The sequence below is a fragment of the Rhipicephalus sanguineus genome, unplaced genomic scaffold, assembly GCF_013339695.2.
Source record: "Rhipicephalus sanguineus isolate Rsan-2018 unplaced genomic scaffold, BIME_Rsan_1.4 Seq2463, whole genome shotgun sequence".
Classification (NCBI taxonomy): Eukaryota; Metazoa; Arthropoda; class Arachnida; order Ixodida; family Ixodidae; genus Rhipicephalus; species Rhipicephalus sanguineus.
Window position 1 is genome coordinate 271 of NW_023614859.1, and position 13,957 is coordinate 14,227.

Genomic DNA, 13,957 nt, shown 5'->3' on the forward strand with positions numbered 1-13,957 from the left:
AGAAGAATCACGTGTGCTGGCAGTATTCTCCTAGATCTTCGAAACCGCTGTTAAATTTTTCGTCGAAGCACTCGAAGGTTGTAAAAAACGGTATCGCCATGTCTTGCCTTAAATCAGCCCTCACCAAGTCGTGTGAGCACAAAATGAGTGATAGCTTTACGCACAGGTACGCGTCTTTTTAGATGTAGGGTATCCTCGGATAGCAGTGGACGGTCGCTGAACGTGTAAAGAAGTCTATTGTGTTAAGTCCGAGCATGGTTGCAGAAAGCGATAGAAGAAACGTGTCGTAGGTATACCGTACCTTCATTGCGTGTCTCACAGGCTAAAGAAAGTAGGAAGTAGATACGGCGTTAATGTTGTTTTCACGGCTGCCAATAAGCTAGGTAAGATTTGCGCCGCTGTGCAGAGGAAGAATGAGCGAGTAAAAGACAAGAAGCGGACCGATATTGTTTCGTAAAACACACCAACAAATTCACTGATTGCCGTACGAGTGTGGTGTATAAGGTCCCTTTCAGCTGCGGTCGCTTCTACGTAGGACAAACGGGCCGGTGCATAAACCAGAGATTGTTGGAACATAAGAGATCATCGCTAACAGGAGGCTCACCTTCTAATCTATCTTTACATTGTCGAGATTGTAAGTGCACGCCAAAATTCGATGAATGCGCAGTGTTGTACCGTCATAGAAATGAAGAAACGCGCCTGATGATAGAAGCATGGCATATCGAGAATAGTGGTAACGCATGCGTGAGCCAACCGTCGATTAACTTGCATAAAGATGAAATCAAATGCCTTAACAGTTATCTTCAACGTAGACCGCCACGCGTGCCGGATTGATAGGTTCGCCTGTTGCATGGGCATGCGCAGATAAGTTTTCGTGCCTTCTTTCTTTTCAGCCGTTGTGCGTCTCTTCAGTTGTTAGTCGGCGTTTGTGGTGTCCTGACTTCTTTCTTGTGTCCTTGTTTGCACGCCCTGTCTTTTTAGAATGAATACTTACCAACTAGCTCAGCTCTCTGTTATTCTAAACAAGTGTGTGCGTGGATTTTGAGTGTGTGGCGTGCCGTGTCATTTGAAACAGTCGCGAAAAGCTTCAGGTGACTGGAATTTCAGACTGCATGAGCGGCGCTGAGGATGAACGTCTCTGGGAGGACGCCGACGCCGAGGCGAGCTCTTCCAAGAACGAGGATAGCGATAGCGAAATGGAATCGTAATAAAAACATTCCTGGAATGTCATTTGCGACTCTCTTACACTCTGCTACTGTCGCGGAAACAGTACAGACCTTTGGTGAGCTGTCATCGGCCTGATTTGTGTAAGGGCCGCACCAAGCAAAAATTTCGAAAAAAAGTGCGGCCCTTACACGAGTATATACGGTATTGTGTTCTCGAAGACTGTAGTGAATGTACATAAATAAATGTTAGCTTTTGCTTTTCACATCCTTTGATTGGTAGCCGACGCAAAGCACAGTGAAGGGGAACAGCACAGGTACCGACGGCTAACAGGCACACAGAAGACAAACAACGCTGACATTCAACAAATTGGTTATTTCTCTTGTGCACAGCTATTTATACTGAACACTTTCCAAAAAAGTTATCGAAGCTGCGCACAGCTTCTTCTCAAGTCACTATGGCCCTGGTATCTTATCAAGGAAGTTCAGCTCTTTTTCACACAAGGCTATACCGACAGGCAGTTAATGCAATTCTAACCTGTACATAATATGGCGGGTGCCTCAATGATTTCTCTTGTAAGGGTTGACTTAGATGGAGATAAAATCTTGCAGATAATATTTTATCTTGATGTAAGTCAACTCCTCAAGTCATCTTACATGTAAGCCACCGAGGCAGCTACTGTCTCGATGACTAATGGGAGAAATTGCAATGCACAGAAGCGTTGCTGCTGAGCAATGATTGACATCTGTGATCATGCGCGGCCTCGATATCTATTACGTTGCACTTACCTAAGCAGAACACCGTGCATGTTTATTGGAGTATTGAGCAATTGAAGGAAGCGTATGCGCCATGTAACAAGATTTATATTTCGGACTTCCAATCTAAGTCGGCATTTACAAAACAAGAGAGGAAAGTGGAAGAGAGTAAAAAATAGTGAAAACATAAGTCCCCTCCCCCTTGAAGGCACTCGCTTTGTATGGTTGCCCCGCCTAGTAAAGAACTCCTGGCGCCCGCCCTGCTTTTAATAGGCCACTACCTGAACACACTGGGCCGGTCGATCGCTTCTGCCTCGTTGTACGGGACCGTGTTCAAGCACGCACCGCTTGTAGAAACGAAAGCAGCTTGCTGTTGCGGAGTTGAGCATTGCCGGTCGTGGGCACCGAGAAACCTCGCTGTTTTGATGCTATCACGCTAAAACCACGCATGCGGTATAGCAAGCATAGCGCTGTTCTAACCATACTGCACGCTTTTATTTGGTGCCAGCCCGAACACGCCTCTGTAAGCTGCCAGGACCGCAAAAGCATCGCAGAGTACACATCACTTGTAGAAAGCTCGTCACCGCCGTGTTAACCCAACAAGCTATATTCTACAGCAAGCAACTCGGCAGTCACGGGTGTGCCAAGTAGGCAAAGCGCTGCACGCAACTAGCCAGTAGACGATTGCCTCGCTGCGACTGTACTGCGTTGAAAAAAAATCAGTTTTCGCTTAGTAGCAGATTGCGGTACACGTGTATCGTGGACAGCCGATTATGTCCGTTCTGTCACTATGTCAGTCGCGACGTTCCCGGACCCCGCAGCAGTTTCAAAATGCTCCTTGGCGTTGCCACCGAGTGCGGTCGGACGGTCGTGCGAGTGCCAGAATCTTTTCTGCACTTTGGCAAAAAAGGAAGAAATGGCTTTGTGGTGGGCATTTTAGGCAATATTTGCTGTGGCACTGTATTTATTTCTTTGTTGGCAGCGATGGCGCGCGTCAGGAGATGCAAATTTGTACTTGGTGGTTAATGCATACTACGTTTAGTGCGTAGTTATGCCGCGTTCCCGGCAGGTACGTGTTAACGAGGTTTCCCTGTAATAGCATCTTCTACACAAGACACTACAAACAGACATGCAGGTACCAGGACCACCACTCACTCATAGTTCTTGACAAGTGTGTACAGGGCCAGGAGTGCGCCAGCCCAGCCGGCACTCTCAGGTGATTGCAGGTAGATAGAGACCTTGTCCACAACACCCGTCCATCGGCCCGGAAAGTCGTGCTTGAGCACGCAGCCAAGGCAGGATGAAAGCTGAACCCTGATCAGTTCGGGTGCGTGCACCATGGCATCGACAAGCGCATCTCGCACCATGGCTCGATCTTGCTCGTGAATGTGGAAGGGCAGCGGCTGCGGCTGTGGCTGCGTCTGCGGTGGCGGCTCTTTCTCCTGCCAGAACTGAACCACCAGGTTCTTGAGGTAGATGGCGCCTGCCTGGCGCACGGGCATGTCTAGGCTGGCAGTCATCACGACTTGCAGCAGAGACGGCGCAAAGCCAATGATCTTGTGTACCTGCAACCAGCAGACAATCGTTTGTCACATTAACCAAGATATGCAATCACGAATACATAGCCTGCTCCCGCCAATTAGCTCTTATACACAATGATCAAAGGGCCACTTAAGGTGCCGTCTTAGTCGCAAGCACGAAGCATAAATAATTAAAAAGGTACTGACACCAATCTTCAAAGCTTCTCCTGCATACAGAGACAAATCTGTACACAGACAACTCTGAGCAAGTGTGAAATCAGGTAATGTGACATTTTATTTTGACATAAAAGTCCATTTGTGCATGCTGCACCTACTTGTAACAACAATAGCGTGACTACACGCACCACTACGGCGGGTTTACGACGACGTCAGGAACCAAAACGTACAAAATGGCCGCATGTGTGTCACCAACGGAGCCACAGAGCAGGGTGGCCATCGAAATGTCACAATTCTTGCAGGAGCCTGTGACGAGAAGCTCATATCATGTCACAGCATCGGGATGCAGTAGGAATCAAACTAGCTTTTAAAAACATGGAATTTTTCAGGGCACATTCAAGCTACCAGTACATTTTAGGGGCTCTTGAAGGCTTGGCCTGTCATTAGACGCAAAAAAAACAACTAAGAATTTTCATGTCAGCACCCCTTTAACCCCCTCCATGACATCTTGTTCATTAGGAACCACGAAAAATTTTCCTGAATTTTGCAAATTCTTGGTTCACTGTGAATAGCTTTGTTATGGCAGCATCAGCAGACCATATGCTGTTCCTTTCTGTTGTCTATTACAATAACGTACTCCCGGCCATCGCATGCATCTCTCCATATGCGCACATACCCCTTCGCGTCGTACGTCAACTGGCTCACGCCTATGGTCCAGCATTAACTCTTTTTTTTTTTTCCCACGCGCAACATCAAATAGGCCACTTCTCCTTAATCACTTCCCCATAAACCTTCTCAAGAGATGTAACTAGTTCTACAGAAGAATGATATAACTGCTTCTAACTTTTGCTTGCTACAGATTAACTAGATATTACAATTGCAGTGACAAAGTTACATCTATACTGCAACTTGTCTGTGCAACTCTGTCCAAATAGCAGAGTACAACTACCCAGATGACCGAAGTGCTACTAAGAAATAGTCCCATACTCGGCAACGTTCTCCAAAGGCAGGGTAGTGACACCACAGAGTGCGCTCATCGACGCAGACTTGCGTGCATCCGCCTTTAACAGGAAATGCCATTGAGTTCTAAAAGGTAATTGGTACATGGCAATTGTACGAAAGTTTTACTGAGTTCTAAAAGTTTTACCCGACTATAGCATGGCACATACTATGTTTTGGTTGGGAGCAGAATCTATGTGGCACACCACAAGTCACAGAACTTGTCACTGCACTGAATTTGCAGTAAATATTGCTATGGAACAGTAGCCTTGATGGCAAACAGGCTTGTATCTGCTTGTAAATACACATGTATATAGCTTCTCATCAGCTTCTTTCTAGATAACATATTCAGTTGGGAACACATTCCATGTAATAATTATGTCACATTTTGATACCAAGGTTACGTTGATTAACAAGCAGATTTCTTTTTTACATGCCAAACTACATATTGATTGTGAATACAAGCAAATGGAGTTGAATGTGTAGCCTTGGTAGCATTCTCAGCTATGTATGTATGAAATGGAGTACATATAGAACGTGCACAGTGCTACCCCAAAATGTGGTCTACCACAAAAAATTACGGGGTGCTTAGAACATTCTAAGAACGTGAAGGCGAACGCCTGGTTGGACCAACAGTGATGTGGAATGAAGGTCTGAGCACACACAGCGACGCATAGGCATAATGCAACGGACTTTTCGAAATGCGACAGCGGCACAAGAACCCACAGCCTGGTGAGCAGGAGCCACCAAATTTCGCCCTGCCTCGACTAAAAGCGGACATGACTTGCGCGTCTCCCCCATCTAAATTGCGCATGCTTGGCAGGGCCATCCCAGCAGGACATGGTGCCTACTGTGCTGCTGCTCACACGAATGGCTCAAAGATGAAGTGAATGAAGTAGACGCGCAGCTCGCTTGCTCACGTGCTTTTTTTAAATTTTTTAATCGTGCAACGATGCAAAGACAATGTGAACGAAGTACTCGCAATGCTAGCGTATTCAGCACAGCTGTTGCGCTCGCTTCTTTCTTTGCACTATTTATTTTGGATCTCACACAACATTCAAATGTAGACATTTAAGGCTCTTGCTTAAATGTCGATATCCTTTTCTGTGTTAGCTTTTTTTTTCTCCTGCATGACCGCACTGCGCTTGGCTTCTCTAGGTAACAGCAACAGTCAACCAATGACACCCCAAGGAAGTTAATATGGCGTGAAGGTGCTTGCACATACATGGGCATACCCTCGTTCACTCGAAGTCGCTGACAGGACAAGTAAGGTACGGTTGGCGCCGGGAGTTCTAAGGTGTTCATGCAAAAAAAAAAAAAATTGGGGCAGCTACGCGCTAGTTTTGCGAAGACTGTAGAATCAGCAGAGCTGGTGGTCTTGCCCTCCTCCTCACTGTGCCACCTCCCACCCCCTTTCTATAGTGTACTACACATGGCTAAGCTACGCTTTGCCCTCTCCCGCACACTATACTATGGCATGGCCATCCTATGCTTTCTTTTTCTCTCTTTGCATCTTTCCTTTTCTATCTTTTTCTCGTTCTCTCGCCCACAGCAATGCAGTCATATGGTTCCCACAAGTGCTTGTTCTGTTAGCGCAAGTGGACGGCCAAGTGGTTACGACGCTTGCCTTCGGACCGTGGGTGCCCGGATTCGAATCCCGCCTTGGCAAGAAATTTTATTTTGCTTTACTTATTTCTTCTCCTCCCTCCCTGCCTAAGCACTCCTCGTTTCACTAGGCCTTGCTCTCTCCCACCCCCCGCTTTCTCCTTGTAATGACTTCACTTTCCCTCGCACCTGCTGTACTCTGCAGTGGGGCTTGCTCATTCCTGTGGCACATACCTGCCCAAGTTCCTGCCCCCTGTTAACTTTTCTGAACCTATCAGTAATAGATGAGGAGGAAGCAAATAACATTTTGCAAGGTGGTCATGGGGAGTATCTCCAATGCCTCAGCATTCCAACTCATACCAATCTGGGAGCTGACAGAGTATACACATCACTAGCCATTGACCCCCTATTTTACATTTTTTACAACACACCCCAACACTTACTGACAAAATGAGGGCAATGTGGTCTTCCACTTCGTTTCTTGGTTTTTCTGCGACATACATAGACATTTTCTTTCCAGGCATGAATGTCCATGCATGAAGTACCCGGCTGGCAGTTCCCAAACACGGCAAAGAAACATTTCATGTTCCTCAGCTGACAAAAGTGAATTAAAGTGATGTATGTGCCCTCCTCTTGTTAAAGTGCCAATGCAACAATTTAACAAGCAATTCATTCAAAGTGCTTACACCTCTCCTCATCTCTTGCTTCACACCAGAATATGTTACTGCATGGGCATCTTTATTTTTCCACCCTGTGAGTTTGGGTGAGTTTGTTTTGCATACAGAAAAATTTCTGACAGACAACAGAGTGTCCACTAGTTTCTTTCCTTGCACCACGTAGCACTAACTCCTTATATAATTCAAACAGCTTTTATGCTCATCTCCTACAACGTCACAGGCTTTTTTTCAGGAAGTGCTTGCCCCTCTGCTTACACATGGCCTCACAGCTGTCATGATTACCATGATAAACATCTTCACATTTTCTCTCATTTAGTTTTTGCCAGAGTTTGATATGAGTTTTCTGCCCACCATATTTCTTCATTTTTTTCTTTTTTGGCAACTGGCATGCTACTTCATTTGAACCAACTTTATCGCAGGCCATGATTCTCCTGTATGAAACAACAGCCGATCACCAATGTCTACACGCGAGAAACCATGCCTGCAACTGTAGGCAATATTTGCATGACATTGGGCTTTGCTTGAGGCTTTCAGAATGGCCCCGCAATAGCCACTATCGTAATCCAATTAGTGGCAGCATGCTGGAGTGCAGTCACTCAGCTTCATTTATCAACACACTTTCTTGATTGTCAAACTACATGCCTCTTTATAAACCACCTTTTAATTCTTCAAGGCTATGTTCGCTCGTTTCAGCTGAAATAAATCCAACAAAAAGTACCACGAATGTTGAAGCAGCTCCGTCAAAGCTGCTGCTAAGTGACACCAGCCTGTAATACAGTCATAACATCTTTAAGGAAATGGCCCAGCACAGTCAAGCAGCGAGATTCTGTCAAACTACAAATGTTTGTTAAAAAATGCCTCAGCAAATGTGTGCTCAATTTCATCAAAAGGTTTGACATTGAAAGCAACTGCACTGTGCTTACAACAGGCTTTCAAGAGTTAGCCTTGAGCAAATATACCATGTCATGACACACAGTATTAGTGAGTAAACCCAAGTTTTCGAGCCTGCAAACAAATGGATTTGAAGACTCAGGTGACAGCTGTGTGCTTTCCAATGCAACCGCAAGCAATGATGAAATGTGCTCAGGAACTATTCTGGTCCGAATGAATGTCAAGATGCATGGAATGAAAGAAATGTGAGCACTGCAGCAACTATGAGAACTGTTTACTAATAGCTTGCATGTGACATCATGGATGCAGGTTCTTAACATACTGGTACTCGAACAGGGCAGCTTTTATGATGTTAAGGCAACAATATCACTCTGCAGTTAGCCCCTTTCAACGTGATAATGATACTGGCCTCTGTGCATGAATAATGAAATGCAATGTACCAATACCATTACCGTGATGCTTCTCAACATATTGGTACTAGAAGATGACGACATCAGTGCAAGCAATCTGTTGCTTGATCATACTTGTTGTCAATTAGTGATTGTTTTTACATGAGCTGGACAAAAATGGCAGTGGTCTGACAAGTTCGAGCTTAAAAGTTTGAACTAATGCCACACTATAAACGCAAGATGTATTTTGTCAAATCATGCCCACTGAGAGGCAATAAACGCTGGTTTGTATTCTATACCCCTGCAACCAGCCAGTTGCTTCGAGTGTCAGGTATTGAATGAAAACGAATATCAGCCGCCATACAGAGAAAGCACGTTTCACTCCGATCATGACAAAGGAGCCGCGCTTGATGCCGCCGTCCCTGACGGCTGTCACAGCCTGTGCGTTATGCCGAGTCGTGCAGCGCCTTTCCAGAAGACGATCAAAGCACCAGCGACCGCAAACCCGCCACGTGCCGTCATGAGCGAAGACGGCACGCTCTAGAGCCCGACCGCCGACACGTGCGGGCGTCCCCGCAGGCCTCGCGATTCGGAGCAAGCTTTGAAAGTGATTGGCAAGCATCGCTCAAAGGCACACTCGCGTTTGCACCGTGAAGACATGCGCAGCAGTACCCTGGCACAGGCGCGCCGAAAAGCGGGGCCTTCGGAAACGTTAATTGCCCCACCACAATCCCTCGGCGAGCTACGAAGGCTCGAAAGTTGCGCGATGACGACGCGAGTCAGCGATAGCGGCATGACAGTGTGGAGGCCAACCCTAAGGATGGCAGATGACACGCGCTTTGCGATACTTAGGACAGCGCCCTTGCGCTTCAGTGCGGCGTAGTGGCCCCGAAGGCACCGCGTGGAGTGACATTTCGACGGCGTACCGGCAGCGCGACCGGCGAGGCGACGAGGAGGCGCGCATCGAGTCGGTCATCACCGCATAATGCTTTCGCATTCGGCTCGCGATTTCTCGTTCCGATGCACGATAACCAAGTGCCAGCTAAACGGCCAGGCGGGCCGTTCGTTCTAGAAAAGGCCCCGAGTGACGATTGTCACGCGCGTTCGAACACTAGCTCGAGACCCGTGGGCTCCCCTTGCCCTCCTCATGGTAATGGCGCCATTCATGGCCCATTGAGTCGATTTTTCCCCGAGTGGTCACCTGCTCGAGTTGTTTCTCCGCCGTCTCTCGCTGGTTTGGGTCTATGGTGGCCCGGAGAATATCGATAAGCTGGCCGGCGTCCATGGTTATACAAGTTGTGAGGCAGCGATAAAACTGTGGTTAAAACGTGCTTCACGTGAACCATGCACCGGTGACGCACCCAAGAGCACGACCTCCTCTATAAACTTACGACCTGCTCATCGGCGCTCCCCCTACGGCGGCGCGCGGTCCTGAAAGCTTGCGGATAGGGACCGAAAGTGCCGCCAGGTGCCGCCAGCACTTACCCCCATAGCAGACGATGCGGCGGCTTCGTTTACATTGAGCGCACGCTGGTCTTGGGTTCCTGGCGCACTAGTGAGCGCGTAATTATCGTCTTTTTTCGAGTTTCTAGCGTCTAGACTGACTGATTCACAGAGTTTTACCGTCTCAAAGCAACACTCTGGCTATGCGAAGCACCGTAGGTGGAGGGCTCCTAAATAATGTTGACCACCTGACCCAAAATCTAAGCGCGCGAAGGCCTTTGCATTATGTATCCGTCTACGCGCGAGCAGCGGGAACGTGTAGGCAACAAAGAAATCAAACATAATATACAAAGAATGGCCTGCAGAATGCAGTCCTTATATTCCTGGCGTTATTTCGTGCAATGGTGCCCTACCTTATCGTTCTCTATAGCTGTATGTGCAAAAATAATTCGTCCAAGGGCTGATGGTGGGTTCATCTTAAAGCCGAGTTTCTGCAGGACTACGAAACACTGTATTCGACGCAAGCGGTCGCCCGAATATCAACTAGTATATCAGTTACACATATTTTTTTTATCTACTCTCCTGTCTTCCTATATTTTAGTTTTACTCAGGGCTGGGCAGAGATTCACAGAAAGTATTCCTAAATACAGATATCGAAATACATGTGCTGGGAGCCTCAAGCACAGGTTCTGAGATACATATGTGTTTTTGACATAACGGGATATTTCCGAAATGCTTTCGCAAAAAGACGAAAAAAAGTATACCGGGAATACACATACAAGAATGCAAATACTAGAGTAGACATTTATTCTAGACATCAGATCTGTTTTGCTGAAAATGTTGGTGCGTTAATTGCACTTTAGAACAGCAGCTATACTCAAATAGGCTGTAATTTAGACAGCATCGGTTAAACCTCAACACAAAACTCGCGAAATGGCTTAGAGCCCTAAAAAAAAAATTTGCGGTGCGACACCTGCCGCGAGAGAGAGTATACTTTAATCGGCACTGGATGGCAATAACTGCTTCCGCAATTGTGCCGTCAGCGGCGTCGGACGGTTTATCAGATGGGCCATTCTGCACGCGTGGGGAACTCTTCGCCGCCCGCACTGTGTCACAGACCGGCGACGGGCCTTTTTGCTTGGATTAGGACAAAAAAAGTCTTCCTTTCCCCTTTTGAACACATTGGGTTCAGTTCCGACAAAAAAAAAAAGGTAACGATATATGGTACCCGTGTCCTGCACTGTATCGCGATATATATGATCGATACGTACATCGTAGAAGTATATTTCACTACTGAGATACAAATACCATTTTGCAAATCAATCTCGATACAGAGATACAGATACTCAAAAGTATCTCTAAAATACTATTGAAATACTCTTGCTGCCTAGCCCTGGTTTTGCTCCTATCATTTTTCGTTCCATTGCATGCGTGGTTGTTAACTTCTGTAGTATTCATTGTCACTCTCCAAGTTTCTTCATTGCATGTTAGAACTGGCAAACTCGAATAGTTAATGTACACTTTCCCATTCTGTGACAGTGGTAGTGTCAGCCATGGGTTAAGAATGCACCCATTCTCATTCTTTGGTAAAATCTGCTAGACATGAGTAGGCTCTCCGGTATACTTGACCTAGAGTACTCTTCTACAGATTCTCGTATCGAGTTGTCTGTCGCGAACACTCTTTCGCTGGACATGTAGTATTATTTTGTCTTCTGCATATTCATCTTCGACGCTACTTTAACGCGTTGTCAGTTTAGGTCTGCGATATATTTGTTTTGCAATTCGTCGCTATCATGCTGAAAGAGCGCTCGACACCCCGTTCTTCGATCAGAAATGACGGCTTTCGTAGTATCTCGTACAAATTATACATAGGAAAATCGGGAATGTCGCCTAATGATGCACCGGGAACTCTTCGTACATAGCTGGTACGAGTTAAAAAAGAAACCATAAACCTTTGAAAACGCAGCAGCGCACCATTGGGGGAATGTACTGCTACCTTTGCCTATACGTTGCTTCTGATTGCGCAGTCACTGCGAGGTTATCGCGTGTCACTGATGTCATGCAATAACTTCCGAATGTCGCAAAGGCGAGCGCCTACTATACGCGCCGAACAAGCAGACCCTGCGGAGGCCAGCAACCGATAGCGAGGGCATAGTGGGGGTCAGTGTGGCGCCGCGGCGTGCGGTGGCAGTTTGGGGAACTAAAAAAACTGGCGACACGGGGAGCGGCGGCATGAGCAGGTCGGAAGTTTATAGAGGAGGTCGTGCTCCAAACACATTTGAGTTCACTGCCGGTCTCGAGCATATCAATGTCGGGAAGCTATTCAAGCTTTCAGATGGCAGCAACTGCGAAGCAGATAAGGCTGTTCTAACTAAGTTAAATAAATTAAGACTCGATCAAGAAAGCCCTACTGTGGCCGACACCTTCAGCTCAAACCTTTGAGACACCGAAGAACCAGCAGGTGTACTTGAATCAAGCATAGTTTGTTACGTGTCAGGATATCTAGTACAAGCATTTCTGAAAAAAGCACCATGCTCACAGTGAAGGGATCTCTTGAAAGACAAAAGCCAAGATTTGTCTTCACCAAACCAAATCTACATAATATTCAAAGCAGAGGAGGTGCAGGACAAGACTCTAGGTAATTTAACAGTGCCCACAGAAGCAGCTTTCAATTCTGTCAGAAAATTGGAAGAAGCGTTATCTGTTCAAATAGGTGCTGTAGCACACTTGAGAGGGTGTCAGAGAAACTGCTTCGTATTATGATGGAGGTGACTAATGGCCCATTCTGCAGTGCTCACTGTCGCAAATTGTTTCTGCAAATGTTTGTACATATTAAGATTCTCTGGTATTTGAAATTCAAAAACAGAGGCCAGGCAAACACTTGGAAGTCTGCTGCAAAAAGAAAGCTGCAAAAACTGATTTAGCAGTTCAAGACTATTGTTTGTGTGCTCATATGCGGTTGTGTTATAAATGTTCTGAGCAAAAAGGATACGCAATCCAAGGAGCTCGTGACTTGGTTGTACAATTTTACTTTTTGTCCATGTCTTTATAACCAATGTAGTGATATTTCCTACAGTATTGTTCTGACCACAAAGTGTTTGTAATGTATCTGTGTTGTGAATTAAGCGTGAGGTTACTTAAAAAGCGTGAACGTACAGAATGATTAAACCATACCTATTAGTTTCTGGGCACTTGCCGTGCTGTCAAGTGGGCTCTTTACCAAGAAAGATTGGAATTTTTCCAGCCCACTTGTCTGCAGTCATCTGCAAGCTGAACAAATTTTTTGCTACTCCGAGCCATTACTTGCCTCTTTGGACACAACTTAGCTGATTGCCTCTGCAGAGAGAAACTAGACGTTAGGATAATTTTTCATCCAGGGCGAATTCATTATAGGTTCGCTCCACCAGTTGAAATAGTTTGGATCCATAGAAATCTGATATATTCATTGTTTTTGCATAATTACGTGCTGAAACCACAATGCGATTATGAGGCGCATCACAGTGGGTACTCCGCATCAGTTTTTACCACCTGCGGTTCTTTAATGTGCACCTTAATCTGAGTAACACGTGTTTTCGGTTTTTGCACCCCACCGAAATGCCCGTCACAGCGGCCGCATCTGTTTTGTCGCCTAGTTTAACAAGGGGACAAAACAAAATAAATGTAGCCGTCGTGGAGAATTCACACCCATGTCCTCGCATTTACCAGCGCGGCATTTTACCTGCTAAGCTAAACTGGTCAAGCAACAAGCCAGTAGTTAGGAAAATCCGGATTCGGGTGGTTTCACAATGTGAAGTCAAAAGGTCGAGAGAAGGCAGCCAGTGAGTTGTGCACTGCAAGCTATCGTATTCTCTCCGCAAAGCTACCGGCCAGGTGATGTCCCAAAGAGGCTGCATAAAATTGGCACGAGGAAAGAGGGAAATTATTATAGTCTACACGAGCGTACACATACGTTTCGTAGCTCAGGTCTTCTTGCTTCTGCGTTTGTGCTTTATAAGCCACTACTTCACGATGCAACCGCGTTGTTTGTGTGTGAATGCTAGTGGGTATTTTGTCTTGTAATGATTTATGAATATGTAATAAAACATTATCAAATTTACTCATCGCCGGTGTTGTGTGCGGTTAATGCCAGTTGAGGCTTGGTGTCTCCTGGCACCTTCGTAGCATTCACACAGTTGGGGCACGGATGCACACGAAGACAGTTCAGAAGATTCATTACGACACTCGCAGGCTCGGTAAGTGAACAAAACGACGTGGCATATACATTTATTTCTTTTGAATGAGCACGGGCAACGGAGCGCACTGCACGGCGACCAAAAATGAGAAAATGCAGCCATATT

General features: G+C 46.2%; 1 protein-coding gene across 1 annotated transcript; it reads right to left on the reverse strand.

Moving 5' to 3' along the window:
* Positions 1-3,055: 3,055 nt before the first annotated feature.
* On the reverse strand, positions 3,056-9,545 carry LOC119376847 (importin-8). Its single transcript, XM_037646539.2, has 2 exons — positions 9,379-9,545; positions 3,056-3,484 (listed from the first exon to the last, which is right to left on the reverse strand). Exons 1-2 carry the CDS (start codon positions 9,460-9,462, stop codon positions 3,071-3,073), a joined length of 498 nt encoding a protein of 165 aa, XP_037502467.1. The 5' UTR covers positions 9,463-9,545; the 3' UTR covers positions 3,056-3,070.
* Positions 9,546-13,957: the final 4,412 nt, after the last annotated feature.

Coding starts and splice junctions, on each gene's coding strand:
- LOC119376847 (XM_037646539.2), bottom strand. CDS start 9,462: ATGGACGCCGGCCAGCTTATCGATATTCTCCGGGCCACCATAGACCCA. Junction 3,485..9,378: donor CGGAGAAACAACTCGAGCAG/GTGACCACTCGG, acceptor TGCTGGTTGCAG/GTACACAAGATCATTGGCTT.